General features: G+C 47.7%; 1 protein-coding gene across 1 annotated transcript; it reads right to left on the reverse strand.

Moving 5' to 3' along the window:
- Positions 1 to 1,665: 1,665 nt before the first annotated feature.
- On the reverse strand, positions 1,666 to 16,522 carry CNGA2 (cyclic nucleotide gated channel subunit alpha 2). The gene is made up of 7 exons (XM_082716926.1): positions 16,117 to 16,522; positions 8,535 to 8,670; positions 8,222 to 8,314; positions 7,415 to 7,585; positions 6,198 to 6,305; positions 4,311 to 4,417; positions 1,666 to 3,963 (listed from the first exon to the last, which is right to left on the reverse strand). Exons 2-7 carry the CDS (start codon positions 8,642 to 8,644, stop codon positions 2,558 to 2,560), a joined length of 1,995 nt encoding a protein of 664 aa, XP_082573052.1. The 5' UTR covers positions 8,645 to 8,670; positions 16,117 to 16,522; the 3' UTR covers positions 1,666 to 2,557.
- Positions 16,523 to 19,292: the final 2,770 nt, after the last annotated feature.

Consider the following 19,292-nt stretch of genomic DNA (forward strand, 5'->3'; position numbering starts at 1 on the left):
TGATGACACCTACACCCAGGCAAATTGGACTACATAAAAATTAAAAACTTCTGTGTGTCAATGGACACAATTAACAGTGAAAAGCAACCTATGGAAAGGGGGGAGGAATTGCAAATAATATACCTGATATGGGCTAATACCCAGAATATATAAAGAAATCCTACAACTCAATATGAAAAAAAACAAACAAGCAACAGGATTAAAAAATTTGAGAAGGACTAAATAGACATTTTTCCAAAAAAGATATAAAAATGGCCAACAAGCATATGAAGAGATGCTCTACATCACTATTTACCAGGGAAATGAATATTAAGACTACAATGAGATACCATCCACACCCATTCAGATGACTATTATAAAAAAATTATCAAAAGGAAACAAGTATTGATGAAAGTGTAAAGAAGTTAGAATCCTAGTGCACCATTAGAGGGGATGTAAAATGGTACAGTTGCTATGGGAGACAGTATGATGGGCCCTCAAAAAATTAAAAATAGAATTACTGTGATTCAGAAATTCCACTTCTGGGTATCTTCTCAAAAGAAGTGAAAGCAAGAACTTGAGCAGATATTTGTGTATTCATGTGCATGGCAGCATAATTTACAGTAACCAGAAAATGGTAACAACTCAAGTGTTCATCAATGGATGAATGGATAAAAAAAAATGTGGTCTAAAACATGCTATAACATAGATTAAACTTTAAGGACATTAGAAGTGAAATAGGTCTATCACAAAGGGATAAATAGTGTATTCTACCACTTACATGGGGTATCCAAAGTAGTTAAGTTATAGAAACAAATTAGAATGGTGGCTGCCAGGTGCTAGCAGGGAGGGAAAAATGGAGAGCTGTTGTTTGATGGGCACAGAGTTTCAGTTTGGGAAGATCAAAATATTCTGGAAATTTGTTTCACAACAATGTGAATGTACCTAACACTACAAAACTGTACACTTAAAATAGTTAATATGGTAAATTTGATGTGTATTCTACCATGATTAATAGATAGAGACATAGAGAGATAGATGATAAATAGACAGATAGGTTGGTAGGTAGATAGAGGTAAGAGGTAGGCACAAGAGCATCTGAGTCTGCACCTAGAGCTTCTTGCCTACTAATTAACATTTGTTCTTTGGGTTCCTAATTATCTAGTGGTACCCACTCAAGTATCTGCTCCTCCAGAAGATCCTCTGCAAATCCCCAGATGTAGCTAGTGTTTCTGTCAAGACCCAGCTACCAGCAAATGGAAATAGGAGCTCGGTGTGTTTGCTCATTGCCCCATTGAGTAATCATTTTCTGAAAGCTTCCTCTGGGCCAGGGATGTCCCTGAGGCTACAGTCAAAGCAGTGAGGGGGAGACGGTCCTGGGCCTGCCCTCAAAGAGCCCACAGTCTGGAGGGGAAACCAGTTCTGTCAAAACCAACCACACAGCATGATAAGAGCCAGGACATAGACTTGCAAGTGCTGTGGGAGTCTAGAGAGGGGGCGACTGACTGCCTAATTGGGAACCTTCTCCAAGAAGGTGATGCCTGAGCTGAATCCTGAAGGACCAGTGGAGCTTAGGCAGCAGAAGACAACAGAGTGTGTTCCAGGCAGGTTGAGTCCTGGATGAGAGGAAAAAAGAGGGGAGAAATGGAAAGAATGTGAATAGCAGAACCGAGCAATAACCACAACTAGTTCAAATGAATTTATTAACTTGCAGGTACCGCTACTAAAGATCTGAACTTGAAGAGTCTCGTACATACAGCCAGCCTCAGGACTTCTTCAGTAATGATCTGTATAGAAGGGTGGCCTCAGGACTTCTTCAGTAATGCTTTGTACAGAAGGGTGATGGCTAGAGCCCCTACCCTCCACCTTCTCTAGTTGGCATTTCCTTGCTCCTCACTCCTTGCCCTGGAATGGACCAGGAACGAAAAGAATTATGATGTCTCTAGCCCAAACGGCTACAGAGACCTCACTCCTGGCTGGCAACATTCAGGTGGATGAACAGAGCAGGACTTGGAGTGCCTGATGGAGAGGCAGCCCTGAGTGAACACACTCCTACCTGCCACCTTCCTTCCCTTGTCCTGGGAGATAGACACAGCATCTATGCTAACTGTCTGCAGTCATTTTGTGAACTGCATACATGTGCAGGAAAATGGGGGTATTCAAAACACATATGAGAAAAACAAGGACCAGAACCAAGTGGGAAGCATCTATATGCAAAAGAGCCTGGAAAGAGGGCAGATCTGCAGTAAAGTGCACAGTGTCCTGCAGAAGGACTTCTTCAGAGAAGATCATTGCCCAGGCTTCCAGCCCCAAGAATGCAGCAGAGTTCAGCTGCTCCTCTCTTCTTTCCTCAGACTTGGACAGGTTAAAGCTCCTGGAAGCTGAGCCAAAATGGTCTGCACTGTGTATAAGCTTGGTTAACTGGAGGAGGACTCCTAGATGATTGAGCCAAAAGCCTGGTACAGAGAGGCTTCAAGGAGAATTCAAGAGGGTAATGCATACAAATATGGATACCAGCACAGCTCTTCTAGTTCCTGCAGTCAAGGCCAAGGCTGGGAAGGCAGTTGAGCCCAAGCTCTTATGGCTCATCAGCAGCAGCTGGCTCAGGGCTGTTCATCCCATCTGACAGGTAATCCTCTTCATTGTTCTGCTTCATCTTGGTTTCCAGAACCGTAATGCGCTGCTTGAGTTTCTGCTGGGCTCCTGTGTACTCAGCCAGCAGGCGGCCAAAGCGAGTATACAAGGTCTCCATGTTGGTCTCCAGCTGCTCTAGCTTCTCCTGCACATCTACTTCCATGCTGGCTGCCACCTCATTCTCATCCAGAAGCCCCTCCTTCATCAGGATCTCCCGGCCCCTCTCCTCCAAGACCTTCTTGGCATCAGGGTATTCAGTCACAGCTTCCATAAGGTCATCCTTTGACAAGCAAAAGAGATCTGAATAACCAAGGCTACGGATGTTGGCTGTGCGTCGATTGCCCATTTTGCTGCCTTTGATGTTAAGGATACTGATCTCTCCAAAGCAACTCCCAGCTGAGAGCAAGGCATATTGAGTAACACCATCATCTGCCACTACTGCCAATTTGCCTTCCTTGATTATGTACATCTCCTTGCCAATATCCCCCTTGCGGCAAATGTAATCTCCAGGGCTGAAGACTTGAGGACGAAGTTTCAATACCAGCTCCACCAGCAGACCAGCCTCACAATCCTGGAAGATGCGTACTTTTTTGAGTGTGGACAGATGGACATTGATGGCTATCTCAGCCCTCAGCTTGGCTGGCAAGTTCTTGAGAACTTCCCGCTCGTCCACACTCTTCTTATTAGTCCACAGGTAGTCGAACCACTTAATGACCTTGGCTTCCATCTCCTTGCTGACCTTTCGGAACTGCATGTAATGTTTGACAGCATCAATCTTGGCCTGAAATTCAGCCCGGGTGGCATTCATGTTGGAGATCATGGAGCCCACATTTCCCACAATAGTGGCAAAGATGAGGACACCAATCAGGAAGTCAAAGATGACAAATAAGTACTCCTCATCCTTTACAGGGGGTGGTGTCTCCCCAATGGTGGTCAGTGTCAGGGTAGACCAGTAAAGGCAGTAGATGTATTCCCTAGCCAGGTAGCCATACTCAGGGTCAGTGATGTTGGGATAAACCCAGGTGTCAACCCCAAAGCCAATGGACTTGGAAATGGCATAGTAAATGCAGGCATTCCAGTGGATGATGACCAAGATGTAGAGGACCAGGTTGCTGATTCGGAAGATGTTGGGGTAGCTGGTGCGTGTCTCAGTGCGGTCAAAGAATTCAAACATGCGGGCAAAGTGTAGCAGGCGGTTAAAACGCAGCTCAGGGCTGTGGATGCCCACAGCAAAATAGATCAGGTCTGTGGGAATGATAGAAGCCACATCCAGCTTGAACTGCAGGGTGTGAATATAGTTGTCCCGCAACTTCTTAGGATCTTTGACCAGCAGCCCCTGCTCCAAAAAACCTAGTAGAGATGCAAACCAGTATATCAGCTCTGCCTTCAGTTCTATCCCTCCCAATAGGCTAATGCTCAGCAAGGGACAAACTGTGCACTGAACCCTGCTTCTCAAGGAGAGGTATAGGAAACTCACTAGCAGAGCTGGCCTGAAGGACCTCAAAAGATTACCCCCAGGTCTGAACCTCACTAAGCACATGGTGACTGTGAGGTTCAAAGAGGAGCAGACACCAACCCAGGTCCCAGCTAGGCAGTTAAGTCCAACACTGTGTCAAGAAGGCTTCTTAAAAATGTGGACTCGGGACTTTGGACCTATGGGTCATGCTCCTGTGTATGCAACCCAGTTGCTCACATACCTGTGCGCAATCGAATGAAGAGGTCGGTGATATACACTACATCTGAGAAGTAGTCCAGCACCAGCCACACTAGATAGTAGCCTTTCTGTAGGTCACTGAAGCAGGCTCTGCAGGAAGACAGGAATGGACTTTATATTCAAAGTTGGCCAAGGCCCTCTGGAGGCCTCAAACTGAGTGCCCACTGAGCAAAGGGCTTGGGATGGCTACCAGGGACACTGACCAGTCGCCATCAGTTTAATATCATGAAGAAACTTATTGAAAAGCAACTTCTACTCCAATCCTTATTATTACATAGACATCCTTAAATAGACTTCTACACTGACCATCACTTATCTCTCATCCACTAGACCATGAGTTCCAAAAAGACAGAGACCACCTCTTAGTCATTACTGCAGGCCTTATGCCCTAGCCCAGAGCACCAGAATTTGACAGGTATGAGTTGAATGAAAAATGAGACACTGAAAGTATGAAATATAATACACAGCTAAATAGTCTCCATGCCCATTTCTGTAACCAATACCTATTGAGAACCCAACATAGACAACTGGCCAGTCCAGGTGATAGAGAAGATAGTACCTAAGGTTAACCTAGAGGCAGTGGGAATGAAGAGTTTGGAGACTTCAGAAGTTTTAAGAGAAATTGACAAGTCTTGGTGATTGAATGGATAAGGACCTAAAGAGGAGAGTAGAATAAGAAATAGAACCCCGGATGATGACCCAATGAGTTACTAGTCAAACGGAAGAGCGGTTAATTCTGACTACTTGGTCACATTTCAGATAAAACTCCAGGCCCCTCCCCTGGTTCACAAACCTACAGAATAGTCCTGTGACTGCCTGATGTTCACTTGAAGTCCTCCGGGCACACTAGGCCATCCTGAGACAGGGTCTTAGCATTTGTTCCCCCTCCTCAGAATGTTCCTTTCACCAGCCTCAGACATCTAAATAACTGATTCCCTCTCACCATTAAGGTCTCAGCTAAGGTGTCACCTCCTCAGAGGGGTCTACACTGACTGTCCTTTCTATAGTAGCTTCCTGCCTCAAGTCCCTCGGGCTTCTGTTTTATTCATGTTTACTACCAGTGTCTCCCACTAGCTTGAAAGCTCCAAGATAGCAGAGACCTTATGTGTCTTATTCACGACATTATCCCCCACACTTAGCACAGAACCTGGCATCCAATGCTGAATGAATAACTGAAGTGGGAGATGGGGTGGGGTGGGAAATGATGTCAAGGAAAGCCACCTGTAGAGAGTGGCTTTGGAACTGAAACTGCAAGAAGAGTCTCCACAGGCTAAATATGGGGAAAGGGAATTTTCTCTTGAGGAAGCAGCATGCTATGACCCAAGAGTAGTGAATGCTGGGGCTGGGGTATATCCAGAAGGTGGAACCAAAGAGAAGACCAAGTCCAAAGGGCCATGAAGTTCACTCTGAGGGCTTCAACTTCATCCTGTGAGCAATAGGGGACCATTGGAGGGTTTGTGAGGAGGAACTGATGTAAACAAATTCCAGTTTCTACCAACCACACTAGTTGCTAGTGTGAAGGATTTCTGGAGGGAGCAAGAGTGCCTACAAGAAATGAAGACAGAGCTATTGTAGTTGTCTCAGGGAGAGAGGAGGGTGGCCTTATCCAGGACAATTTGTTGTAAATGGAGAAGTAGGAACAGATACCAGGGAAGGTAGACATGAAGCTTTGGTGGCATATTAAGTTGGGAAGTAGAGGGCATTTGGGGGTTAATAGGGCAGAGGGAGATGTTATTGGCAAGCCCAGAATCCAGAAAGAAGGCTGGGTTGGTTGAGCTCTGTATCCACAACTGGGACTGGTGTACTCTCAACCCCAAGGCCTGTGCCCTGGGATGTTTGAACACTCTCTTCCAGATCCCTCCCTGCTCACCTGGCCACCAGGAGGCACCAGTTGTAGAGGACAGGCATAGCAATGACAAATAGCCAGCGGTAGTACCAGTCTCCAGCTGGATCCAAGACAAATAGTTCAAATTTCTTCCTGAGGAGATAGACAGAGGCCAGGCTTAGGGACGGGGTCCTCAATGTGGCAGCACCCCAGTTCCCAGAGGCCAGGGGTCCTTTGAAAAATAATGCCTAAGAGGGTGTACAGGACTGGGTTGGTTCAGGGGCCCATTTTCAGGGAGCCACAACTTGGTACTAGGCATCTGAGTAGAGCCCAGATGAGCAAGGTTCACCCCCTTCCTATTTTAATCCCACATAGACCCATTGTTTCCCATGCCTTCTGGAGGCCCCTTGCCCAGAGGGCATGGCATGGCAAGGGGCAGTCTTTTCAGTGGAGTGGGCCTCAGGGCCAGAGGAGGGGCTTCCATAGGATGGTAATAACAGCTCAGGACCTGTTTCCATATCTCTCCTGGGAAGAGAGAGGCTCTTCAAGAAAGTAAGTGACACATGCATCCTGCCCACTCCACCCTCCCTGTTAGGTCCCTGGCCTCCATCTCCCAAACTGCTTTCCCAGATGCTACATCCTAGCTTGGCAAAAGCTTTTTTCCTCCAGTGGCCAGAAGTGGGGAATGTTGGCTTGGCCAGACATCCCCAGTCGCCAACTCATTCCTCAAAGAACGACCCTCCAGCTCCACCTTCTCATCCTCCCCAATCCCTCCTGCTCAGTTGTTCCTAGGCCTTCCCTAGCCAGCCAGCCCCCAGTATGGCCTCCTCAAAGGCCCACCTCTGTACTGACATTAGGGTTGATGTGGTCATACTCTCAGCAGCACTCCCTAAATGCACTCTCTTCTGCATTTACTGACTACAGGAACTGAGGCTGGGGCTGGCACACATTCAGGTGCCTTTGTTGTTTGTTTCATGATCAGCAAGAGGACATCTGGCGAGGGGCAGCTAGTGGAAGAAAAGCTACCGGGAGTTCCCATGGTAATTGGCCACTGGATGTTGGAAAGGCTATGAACAGGGACAATGGAAGTGTACTGGAGTTAAAACCATAGGACGGATGTCTCCCCTGCAACTCCTTTCCCTGCCATGGCAAGGCTTGGTATAGACCCCAGTCTTCCTCTGTCAGTGGCATAAGAAATCGCACCACACCCTACAATTTCACGCTTGAGAGCCCTGATAGTCCTACAAGCTGGACAGCTATACTTTGTGTCCTTGTCCTCGTTGTCCTTGTTGCCTTTGCCATCCCCTTGCTGTGTCGTCACGGTCTGGAGCTCAGGCCCACGGAAACGCTCAAGGAATGAATCAGGACGAGGTTCCTCCTCACGGAAATTCTTGTTGGCCCACTCTCTGATGATCCCCACCAGGCGGACAATCCTAGAGATGAGAGGAAACATGAGCCAGAGAGGAGAATCATGCTGTTCAGAAAGGATGTGGACTCAAGAGCTCACTATCTGGTGAGAGAGATGGAGAAAGGACCTTGGAAACAGGCAAGTCTATGATATCCCCCATGTTGAGTTGGGATGGGGGCCAGCACTGAGGCCAGGGGCCTGGAGTTCAGGTATGACTCTAAATGAAGCCTAAGGGGCAAGCACATGCTCTTGGAAGACTTCCTGTCAGAGGTGCCATCTCGGTTGATTGTGGTGAACAGATAGTGCTCTCCAAGGCAAGATAAAGGTTGTGCTAATGGAGGACAGGCCAGGAGGAAGATTGACCCAGGCTTCCTGATTTCCCTATGGAGTCTATGACTCCGGGCTGCAGACCTCAGGACCCTCTACCTAGACCCCCTTTTTGGGGAACACTTCTTCCCCCCTCTCCCAATAGTGAGAACAACAACTCTGAAGGCAATACTTCACTGATTACTCCCAGCTTGCTCACAGGAGTCTCCTCAAGAGAAAAAATCCTTCCCAGGGTTCCTAGCTCAGTGGGATTGAGAGAAGGTGAGTTATTGTAGCCACTCTGACAGGCCCCATGGACAGAAACAGGTAGCAGGAATGCAGTACTGGAACTCACCTATGGAAGCCACCCCTCCCCCGCTGGGGGGCATCTATCTCCGCCAGCCTCTGCAGTTCTGAGGAAGTGTCATCTTCGGCTGCAGACTGGGGCCTATAGAGGAAGGAGCAGAGATGACCAGGGTTTCTCTGAGCATACTTTGTCTCCTATCAGCACTTTTCTGTCCTGGGAGGCACCTAGAAATCCCACAGTCGCTTTTTAGAGGGTATCCTTCAGCCAAAAGATGGTTTGCTCTGTGATAATGAGGCAGAGCTGGGAGAAAGTAGAAGCTTACCAGGCCATCTCTGAAATGATCCAGCCTCAGCAGACTCACCTGCTACTGGTCCTGTGGTCATCTTTGCCATTGGCCTTGATGGCCAGAGGTGCATGGTGGTTGTGGTTTTGGGCTGGGGAACTCTTCACACCATTGGATTTTTCTGTCATCCTCCATGTACAACCAGTATCCTCACCTGCCAGAGAGATGGCAAAGAAGAAGTCACAGAGGATCTTGGATACCATGTAAGGCAGAGGAGGTGCAAGTGAGCAGTTAGAACAGAACCAGGGCTCACCTGAAAAACCCCAGCATTCTTGGGTACTGCTATGGCAATGTAGGACAGGGGGATTCAGCATTGCCTAAGTTCCAGGCTCTAAACACTAAGAAAATGAAGGTGCTGTCTCCACTCTGCCAGGTGATTTAAAAGGAAAACAGCACTAAATTGCAAAATGTGCTTATTTCTCTTTCACTCCAGTGAAATTTTTGACATATGAACTATCAAAGCTAAAACAAAATAAAATGGATTAAAAAAAAAAAACTAAGTTGATACACCTGGGTGGTACAGTCAGTTGAGCATGTGACTTTTAATTTTGCTCAGGTTGTGAACTTGGGGTCCCGACATTGAGCCCCAATTTGGGCTCCATGCTCAGCATGGAGCTTGCTTGAGATTCTCTCTCCCTCTCCCTGCCCCTCCAACTTGTGCTCTCTCTCTCTCTCTCTCTCTCCCTCTCTCTCAAATACATAAATAAATAAATCTATTTTTTTAAAAAAAGAAAAAATATCCAAGACACCTTCTGGTACCCTGGCTTTGTAGGTATCTGGCACATGTTGAGTACCTCCAAACCAGCCACTGCTCCCAAACTCTTGCCCCATGGTAAGAAATGTATCTCCTTGGCCCAAATCAGCTGCCACTGCACTACTCTCCCCTGCTCTCTGATTCTTCTGATCTGAGACCACCTCAGAGCTCATGTTCCTCAGGTGAGAGTCATCTCTCATTGACTTCTTCAACCTGTGGTACTGTCTCTAGGGATCCTTCCTTTTGTCTCTACTCAAATTCTCCCCAGTACCCCCCCCCCCAAGTAATGTTACACAAGCTGAAGAGCAAAGAGGAGCCCATGGTTGGGACAGGTGGTGAGGGGGAGAGAAGGGAAAGCTCTCATGGGCTCCATAGGCAGTGTACCAGTCAGAATTTTCTCTTTTGGGCTATAGGGAGCCTTGGAAGGGCTGAGCAGGAATATGGCTAGAACAGAATTATAATCCAGAAAGATCCTCTGGCTGCTATGTAGAGACTGGATTATATGGGGAGCAAGATCAGAGGCAAAGTGGCTGAAGAAGATGGTGCCAAAGGATCCCAAAACAAGTGGACAGTGTAGAAAACTATTCAGGAGGGAGAAAGGACAAGAATCAAAGATGGATGGGGTGTGGGGAGCACTGAAGAACAAGTTGGTGGGATTACACAGAGAGAAAATACAGACTGAGGGACCAAGTCAGAGCTCTGGAGAACGCCAAAGTTTAAGATATGAGCAGAGGAGGAAGTGTCCACAAAACAGACTAAGAAGGAGCAGCCTGAGAGGGAAAAATCCTGAAAAGAAACAGGAGATTACATTCATTCTGCCATGTTTCTTGCCATGGGGTCAGACAGGCTGGGAAAACAGATTCAGAGTAGTTCTTCCCTGCTCAGGCTGGTCTGCATGCCCCACCAGATTTGATCAGAAATGATCAGCACACCCCTCAGGATGCCTATGGCCCCTACTGCTAAAACTCTGCCCCACTCCCTATCACCTCATCCCCCCACCTACCTGCTCCAGCTTCCAAAGCTGTCACCATGGTGATGGCAGGCACACCATGCTCTGTGGTGAGTGGTAATAACAAGAAGCCTCAGAGCTGCTCGCTTGGTACTCTCTGTGGGACTACGACACTGGGATGTTAATGAGGGTACCTGAGGGATAGAACAAGCATCTCTGAATCCCTGCTTAGACCCTAGAGGTAGCAGGCCATGGAGACAGAAAGTTCCAGGCAATGCAAACAAAGCTGGTACTATTCACACTGATCAGAGTTGGCCTCAGTGGAGCACTGTTCAGTGAATGAATAGCAGGGGTACAGGTGGGACAGTAAAGGGCAAGGCCTTTGCATGGATGGCAGAGACACTAGTGTGAGGAGGTTGGACCCAGAATGGAGTAGGGCAGAGGCGGCCAGTCAACCCAGGGAGGGTAGACCCAATACCAGGCAGAAGACTTTGGGCAGCCTGTCACTGATAGAGATCCAGTGCAGGCCCTGCTCAACACCACTTGAACCTCTTCCTTCCTTACTAATCATCCCTAATAGTTGTGGCCCTCAACCCACAATAGGGATAGCTCTGGGGGCACATGGCAACATTATGGCCTCTCTAAGGTTCTAGCACCGAGACAGATTCCTCTCCCATTATTCCTGCTACCTTTCTGCAAGGAACAGGCCTTTCTTTCAATCTGGTCACCCTGCATCTTCCCTGCTACACACAATTCTGTTCATCAGAAACTGCCCCCCCCACACACACACACAAGGCTGCTTGCAAGGGAACAAAGGCAGGCAGCTATCTCCTGGCACTGCACACAGCTAGGCCAGTGATTCTCACCTGCACTGTCTCCAAGATATTTCATCTAGTCCTAAGGCTTCTATTACCATCATGTTCCAAATTAAGGTCCCAACCCAGGTATCTCTCCCAAGCTGCCTACTCATATCTCCAACTGCCTGGTAGACATCTTCTTTCAGACACCTCAAATATGACATAACTAAAATTAATCTTGACACCCTTACTTACAAATTGGCTTCTTCAAGTTACCCACCTCATACAGGAGAGCTGCCCTCTCTACACAGTCATCCAAACCAGGAACTTAGATGTCAACCATAATCCCTTATATCCTTTAATCATCATATGCAGATAGCCTCTGTCCTCAATCAGTTTTCCACCAAAAGTGTCAAAGGTCTGTCCATCCACTGCCTTGTATACCCAAGGCCCTGGCCTGGTCTCAAGCCTTGACTGTTTCTCTCCAGACATGCTGCAACAGACTTGCAGGTCTCAAGCCTTGACTGTTGCTCTCCAGACATGCTGCAACAGACTCTGACTGCCCCATCGCTCACACGGCTCTTGAATGGAGGGGATTCATAGACACCATCAGGGTTTACTGGGAGTTAAAGCTCCCAGAGGGAATGAGAGCAGAAAAGGAGGCCGAGGGTAACATTCTCAAGACCTGCATGGATGGGACTAGAGGAGATTATGCTGAGTGAGCTAAGTGAAGCAGAGAAAGTCAATTATCATATGGCTTCACTTACTTGTGGAACACAAGGAATAACATGGAGGACATTAGGAGAAGGAAAGGAAAAATGAATTGGGGGAAATTGGAGGTGGATAAGAAGCATGAGAGACTGTGGACTCTGAGAAACAAACAGGATTTTGGAGGAGAGGGGGTTGGGGTTACATGAGCCTGGTGGTGGGTATTAAGGAGGGTACGGATTACACGGAGCACTCTGTGTGGTACATAAACAATGAATCTTGGAACACTGAAAAAAAATTAAATTAAATTAAACAAATATACCTGTAAAGGTGACATGTGGCCCAAGGAGCTGAAAGAGGGGAGGAAACTGGTGACCTTATCAAAAGCATCCTCTTGTCCTTCTCCCCTCTAGCAGCCATTAGTTTGTTCTCTGTATTTACAGATTTGATTCTGCTGTTTGTTGGTGGGAAGATAGATAAAATAGGTGAAAGCAGGTGGGAGATGCAGGCTTTCAGCTACAGAATTAATAACTAACAAGGATTAAAAAGATACAATGTGGGGAATATAGTCAATGGTGTTGTAATGGCTTTGCATGATCACAGATGGTAGCTACACTTGTGAGTACAGCATAACATACAAAGAAGTTGGATCACTATGCTGTACACCTAAAACTAATGTAAGGTTGTATATCAACTATATTTCAATTTTCTATTTTAAAAAAGGCAGCCTCAATGAGTGGTGGTAAAAGACATGTTTTGCATGGTTTCATAATGAGTAGTAGTAGGTGAGGAAAAAAGATATGAATATGTCTAACTCTTTCCAGAAGCTTGACTGAGAGAGAAAGGGGAAGGATAGAGTAGAAACCAGAGAATGTGGGGTTGCAAAAGTTTTTCTGTGTTTCTCGTGTTATTCTTCTACTGGAATGAGATAATAATGCAAGTATAAAGTTTCTGAGGAGGTATTCAACAGATAATGAAAGTATCTGTGCATTTGACCAACTCCAGTTAAGGCTGGAACTCATGAAAGATGGATAAAATGGGTGCTGAGTCCACGTACCAAAGGAATAAAAGAGGACTTATCAAGAACATGGGCCAGGAGAGAGGGAGCTGACAGTTTAGATGTGCATAGGGGTACAGTAAGAAAGAGCTGAAGGGGCTCACTCATGTCCCCAGCATTCTCAGTGAAATGACAGGAAGTTTCATCTTCAGAAGACCCAAGGGTACAGACTTTGGAGACCAAACCTTTTGCAGACCAAAAGGTTTGCAATAGCTGCCACAGAAATGCACAGGGGAATCTGAGCAAGTATGAGGGCAGGACTAGGCTGAACAAAGAAGATAGCAGACCACGTAATTGGCAAAGAGAAGAGAAATGGGCTAGACCCTAGATGGAATGTGGGACCTTCAAGGAAAGAGACTTTCAAACAGAGTAAGGCACGGTGATTCTGTAAAAAGCCTGACATCAATCATTATATACTTCTGGACCTCTTTCCTCCTCATCCACAAATTGAAGAACAAACCCAAGACTTTTATAGAAAAACCAGCCCTGGCCCAAGGAGTCTCTTGGACCCTGGTTGAAAGAATTCTGAGGACAATTACTTCAGAGATGCTAAGACCAGGGACAAAAGGAACAAGTTAATCATACACCAAAGATAAGAAGCCAGAACTACTAACTTCCAATTTGTGGCTCATTCAAATGTTCACTGCTGCCTGGTACTCTTTAATTCACTCATCTAGCCCACACATATTCTCAGAGAACCTGTTGTACATCAGGTCTGTACTAAGTGTTGAGGTCAAAGAGATGAGTCTGGCAATTCTCTGACCTCAGTGTTGCTCTCAGAAGGGTCCTGCTACTGTAGGGGGGATAATTTGTCCCTAGACTGAACACTGTTCTGGTCCCACTGAAAAAATCTGAAAAGCAAGACTCAAAAGGATCAAACTCTTTCCAAATAAGTTAACTTCATCCCAGAGCAAGACCCAAAAATATTATTTTTAAAATACTTAAAAAAAATATATACAACATCCAACAAGGTAAAATTCACAATGTGTAGTATTCACTCAAAAATTATCAAACATATTAAAAAAATGTCTCCATAATGAAGAGGAAATGATCTATTAATTAAAGAAAACCCAGAACTGATATAAATGTAGAATTACCAGACAAGGGTGCTAAAACAGTTAATATAACAAAGAGAAAAAAGAATCAGAAAAAGAGCAAAGCATCATTGATCTGTGGAACAACTGCAAGTGGCTTAATACTGCAGCTGGTTCCTGGAAAGCACTCCACACATATTGATGGAAGGAAGGAAGGAAGGAAGGAAGGAAGGAAGGAAGGAAGGAAGGAAAGAAGGAAGGAAGGAAGGAAGAAAATAAACATAGTTTGGAGTTTTAGACCTTGGTGAAGTTCTGAGGAATTTCAGAAGACAGAGTTTAGAAGAGAGAAGGGCAATTAGGGAGACACTCCAGTGAATCCTTCCAGGTGACTGGTTTTATCCCAAATTCTTTTATAGTCCTGGCCATCCTGGCCTCATATTCAAGTTAATATCAGCCAGGTCTTTTCTACTATGATTGGGAAGGGAACTCTTCCATGACTGACAGCCTGGAGATGCAGGCTTCAAGTCTCAGCCAGAAGCTAGTGCTACAGATATTCAATTCCAGCCATTACAGCAGAGAAAGTCCTAGGCTGTAGGCAGAGAATGGTACCAAGGTGTGAATCATTCACATTATGGGTGGAAGGGCAGAAGGGGCAAGAAGCAGGAGAGCAGGGATGTAGGCAGTGACAAGGAGAGCCAAGAAGAAGCTAGAACCTGGGGGTGAAGAGACAGTTTCTCATTCATTGAGTAACTACCACACACTAAATACTAAACGTATGTTAACCCATTTAATCCTTATAACAACCTGACACGTATGATGTTATTATTAACCCCACTGCACAGATTCACACCCAAGCAATCTCAAACAATCTGATTCCAAAAGCACACTCAGCCACAGGGCGAGCTTGGCAGGCGAACAGAGCCAGGGACTTGGATATGAGTACCAAGAGGAGAGTTAGTCAGAACTGCACCAAGCACTGCAGGTTCTTGTGGAGCTGAAGCTTCAGTGACCCCGCTAAGTCCCAGGACTAAGGATAGTGTCGGGTACTTATTGAATGGATGAGGGAATCATCTACATGACAAATACCAAACTCTGCACTGGGGCATGCAGATCCCTTCTGGATCTCACCAGACCCATCTCTGTAGCCTCATCTCTTGTGGGACCATCTCATGTTGGAGTTTGGTGAGGTATGGCTATGTCTGGTCCTAGCAGTTCTGAGGTAACCATGGCACCTAAAGGCCAACCAGGTATACACGTTGTCAGCCAGTTGGGGCTCAACTCGAAGCTCATGTGCCCAACCCAAGCACTCAGTGTCAACTTCCTCTAGGAAAGGCAGCCATCACCCTAGAGGCCCCACCTAACAAGTAGTGCTAATGGCTCTGCTCGTGCTCTGCCAATAACAGGGCTGGGGATATGGTAGGAAATCTAGAGCCAGGCCACCCCAACATTAGCTGCCTCTTATGGCTACAGGCCAACATGGATGGAGCGGACACTTCCTGGTCGAGGGTAAATCTCAGCTGAAGGACCAAAATGGAGAGCACGCCCCTGCCCTATGCCTGGTTATAGAATCTTCCTCAGGCAGAAGCTCCAAAAAGTTCATTGCATACTTTCACCCAAACAGCAGAGGGGCTGGGTCCCAAAGCCAGAGAGACCTGCAGTGGGCACTCTACCACAAGTCTCTTCTGAAGACGGCAGAGTGCATTTGAAGGACTGAAAGCAAAGACTGTAATCCAGTAGGGTTTCTGGGAGAAGCATTGCATGACCCCTGCCCTTACCTCCGTTACTTCTCATATGCAGAGAGCCATGGAGCTCCGGGTGGTGTATCTGACATGTTTTGAGGCTGGGATATCCAGAAATGCCCTGGGCCAAGCAGGCCAGTGGAGGCAGGGGCAAGTGGTAAGGTCTATAGGCTTCTCCTGCCCTCCCACCAAAGCTGGCCTGGCCAAGCAGCCCCTCAGCCCCTCAGTCTCTATACTCCAAATCTTCTTCAGTCACTCTCCTAGAAGAGAGCAAAGACTCAGCTGCCTTGGGCCTAGCATGGCACTCAGGGTCTTCATACTCCTAGAGCCCCCAGGATTTCACTCAGCCGCTTTGACAAGAGACAATGGTTCCCCACACAGCCACTTTCCTCCAACTGAGAAAGACCAGTCAAATGAAAGCACGTATCAAGACAGGTTCTAGGACCTGCACACTTTCATGGGCTCCAGCTCCTACCCCATGGAGACCATCAGCCCTGGTTACAAGAAGGTGCCAGCCTTTGATCAGTGGCTGCCTCAACCCAATGCCAGTCCCTTTCCTTACCAATCAGATGGCTTCAGAGGCAGGGTGTCCCCTGAACGCAGTCAGCATCCGTTGGCCCGTCTGTGAAGCCTCCAATCAGAGTCAAGCCCTTGGCGACTCATCAGTGCCTGAAGCCAGAAGTGACCTCCTGGTGTTCCTGTTCCCAGGCCAGTGGGGTCCCTGAACTCCCACACAGCTGGCAGCCTCTCAGTCAGAGAGCTGCGTCACCCTGCCTGGCACCAGCAGGGGAGGCTGGCAGTAGCCCAGAGGAGCTCATGCCCACGGCTGCAGCAAGCTCAAGACCCTGGCCCAGGGTGGCACCCACCCACTGGAGAAGCTGCTGGACCTGCTGGCTGGATGTGCCACCCTCTCACTATGAGCCCTGTACAGCTCAGGCTGTAAGCAGGTGAGGGATGGATGTTGGGCTGCCTGGCTGTGGAAGCTGCTCACCTGCCCCTCCCAAACTCTCTGAGGAATCCTCCCTTACATGCATCGCTCAGGGCTTTGTGTCTGGGGACTCAAAGCTGCCAGCTCACTGCCCCCCATGCACCTGCCTTCCTTCCACCTTGGTCACAGTCCCAGCCAGCCTACCTGCCAGATGGCAAGCCAGGGAGAACACCTGGGAGAGAAAAGAGGTTCCTGGGGCGGAGCAAGTTTGGAAAGGAAGCCATTCCTTCTTCTCCAGTGCTACCTGGACGTGGCCTCTAAGAGAGGCCATGGCTGGGGAAGTGAAAGAGGGCAAGAACCCTTGGGTGGCAAATACTTAGGTCCTTTTCAAGAGACTAGGTACAAAAACAAAACAAAACAAAACAAAAAACCAACCCTTCGTGCAAACCACATCTCTCTCTCCGCATGCCCACTTTCTTCTGCTTGGCTTCCCCTCCTGCTAGGAAGCCAACCTGAGACAGAAGAACCAGAATATTGAGTTTCAGCATCTGCATTTGCCAGGGCTGGCAAGGGTTTAGGGGCCAACACAGTGGGGCAGGCACGACCAGAGGCTTTCTGCTTTCCCCACCTGTCCACACAGCTGGGGAACTGACCCATCTCTCAGTGGGTTGCGTGAGGTGACTTACATGAGATCCCATGCACAAAGGCCGGAACGCTTACAGGCACACATATCTGTACAACACCAAGAGGTCACTGCTAGCTGTGTAACATATGTGGCAGTGAGAGTTTACAGGGATGCACACCAAGCTGACCATGGAGGTTAGTTCTATAGTGGGGCTTAACATTATGGAACAAGGGACTTTGTTAGCTACACCTATAATGTTTGCCTTTTTCAGGAGGATATCATCAAGATAAAAAAATAATTTGTAATTATTTTTTATATGCAATGTGCTGGCACATAATAGATGCACCAAAGAAATTAGTGGTCAGTATTGGCTTACTTTTATGTCTACTTTTCCACAGTGGACATGCCCTAAAGACCAGGCTTGTATGACCAAGGCAAATCCAGCCCCCAATTCAGGAGGCCAGAATTGCTCTCCAGGGACCCTGGTCAGAGGCCATCCTCCAGGCCTTTATTTCTGCTGGGTGCCAGTGATGCGGAAGGCAATGGAAGTTAGTACTTTCACTTTAGCAGGTCCTGATCCAGCCCAGGGACAAACTATGTACCCCTCTAGGGCCAAGCCTAGGCAGCCCATAGGAAGTTTCACAGAGGAGCAATAAACAACACACAGCAAAAGAACCCCTTCCCCCAATACCCAAATATGAATGAGTCCCTCCCTCCCCTACCAGCCCATGGGGAAGTTCAAGGCTTCTTGGAAGATGGGTTGCACTAATGCTGGAGAGCTTGGACAAGGCCAGGGCAGCTTGGCAGGGAACTAGCATCAAGGGGTGAGATGAACTGACAGATGTTAGCCAGAAGGCTTGGTAGGCAGTGCCAGCCCCTACAATAGGGCCCTTCGCAGAACTCTGCAGAGGAGCCTGCTGCATGTCTCCCAGGTCATCAGGAGACCAGCATGGGGCAGCTTGAGCTCCTTTTCCCTTCTGGAGGCCTCTGTAGATGAAGCAGGCAGGCAGGGCTAGCAAAAGCCAAATAGTCACACCACAGGGTAAGGTTCTAGGCTAGTGCTCCACCTTAGCTCACCTGGCCCAGGAGGCACTTCTCCAGGGGGTTGCCACACTGTTTGTTTGCAACTCAACTAAATTGCTCCCAAGGGTGAAACTTTGTTTCGCAACATATCTTAAGCTAGACTTCTTCTGAAAACATGTCCGTGTCTGCTCACACACGCACGCACACCCATGTCCCAAAGGGTAGGCCTTGCCCCAACCTGCAGCAGCCTTCTCTTCTTCTGAGCCTTCTGGCATAGACAGCTGGAACAGACGAGAGCGTCAGCTTTCAGAGAACTACTCACGGGCAGCCCTCCTGACGTCCTTAAATCCACGTCTCTCGCCTTTGCTTAGCTGGCCTCCTTCCATGTGCTCAAAGGCAGTGGGGACTTTGGGCTTGTGGCCGTTGCCCTTAAAAAGTCCCTGCAACTTGGAGGCTATGGGGAAGGAAGAAGAGGGGAGGCCTTCAACACGTTTCCCCAGCTTTCCTTTTAGTCCTCAGTTCATTCCTGGGCACCAGGGGCCATTTGGAGGGGGCAGGGAGGCTCCAGGTTCCACTTGTGTCTGGATGTGGCTCCTTCCCCATTCCACAGAGGGCTTTCCTCTGGCTCTCCATTACCCTCTCTACTCTGGGACCACAGAGGGAAGCTCCTAACTGATTCTTCATTAAGTGTTCTTGTCTCCATTTTCAGCAGGGCCCAAGCCCCAGTGGCCACATGCATGGCACTCCCTAGGGCTGACAGGAGGCCTCTGAGAATCAAGAGTAGAAGAACCCCCTCATAGTATGGGGGTAACTGAGTACCAGAGAAGGGTGGGGAAGAGGCAGAGCATGTTCACATCTCCAGGCTCTGTCTTTCCTTCCTTCTTTCCTTCTTTCCCTGTCCCAGTCTCTCTCATCCTCCCTGTCCTCCTACTGTCTCTTTCTCGATCTTTTTGCTTCTGTCTCTTCATGTCTGTCTTTGTCTCTCTGTCTCTGTCTCTCTCACATACACACATACAGACACAGACTTACACACACAATCATGTTTATTTTATATCTAATGACTAACATACCCTCCTATCTTTATAGATGGAGAAGTCTTGACAGATTTGGAAGTTCCAGTTAACCATAAAAGCCCATGAGAACTTTCTGGGTCCTTGCCCCC

Source organism: Mustela nivalis (genome assembly GCF_964662115.1).
Source record: "Mustela nivalis genome assembly, chromosome: X".
In the NCBI taxonomy this organism is placed as follows: Eukaryota; Metazoa; Chordata; class Mammalia; order Carnivora; family Mustelidae; genus Mustela; species Mustela nivalis.

Coding starts and splice junctions, on each gene's coding strand:
- CNGA2 (XM_082716926.1), bottom strand. CDS start 8,644: ATGACAGAAAAATCCAATGGTGTGAAGAGTTCCCCAGCCCAAAACCAC. Junction 6,306..7,414: donor AACGAGGACAAGGACACAAA/GTATAGCTGTCC, acceptor CTATCTCCTCAG/GAAGAAATTTGAACTATTTG. Junction 4,418..6,197: donor TGGTGCCTCCTGGTGGCCAG/GTGAGCAGGGAG, acceptor GTCTTCCTGCAG/AGCCTGCTTCAGTGACCTAC.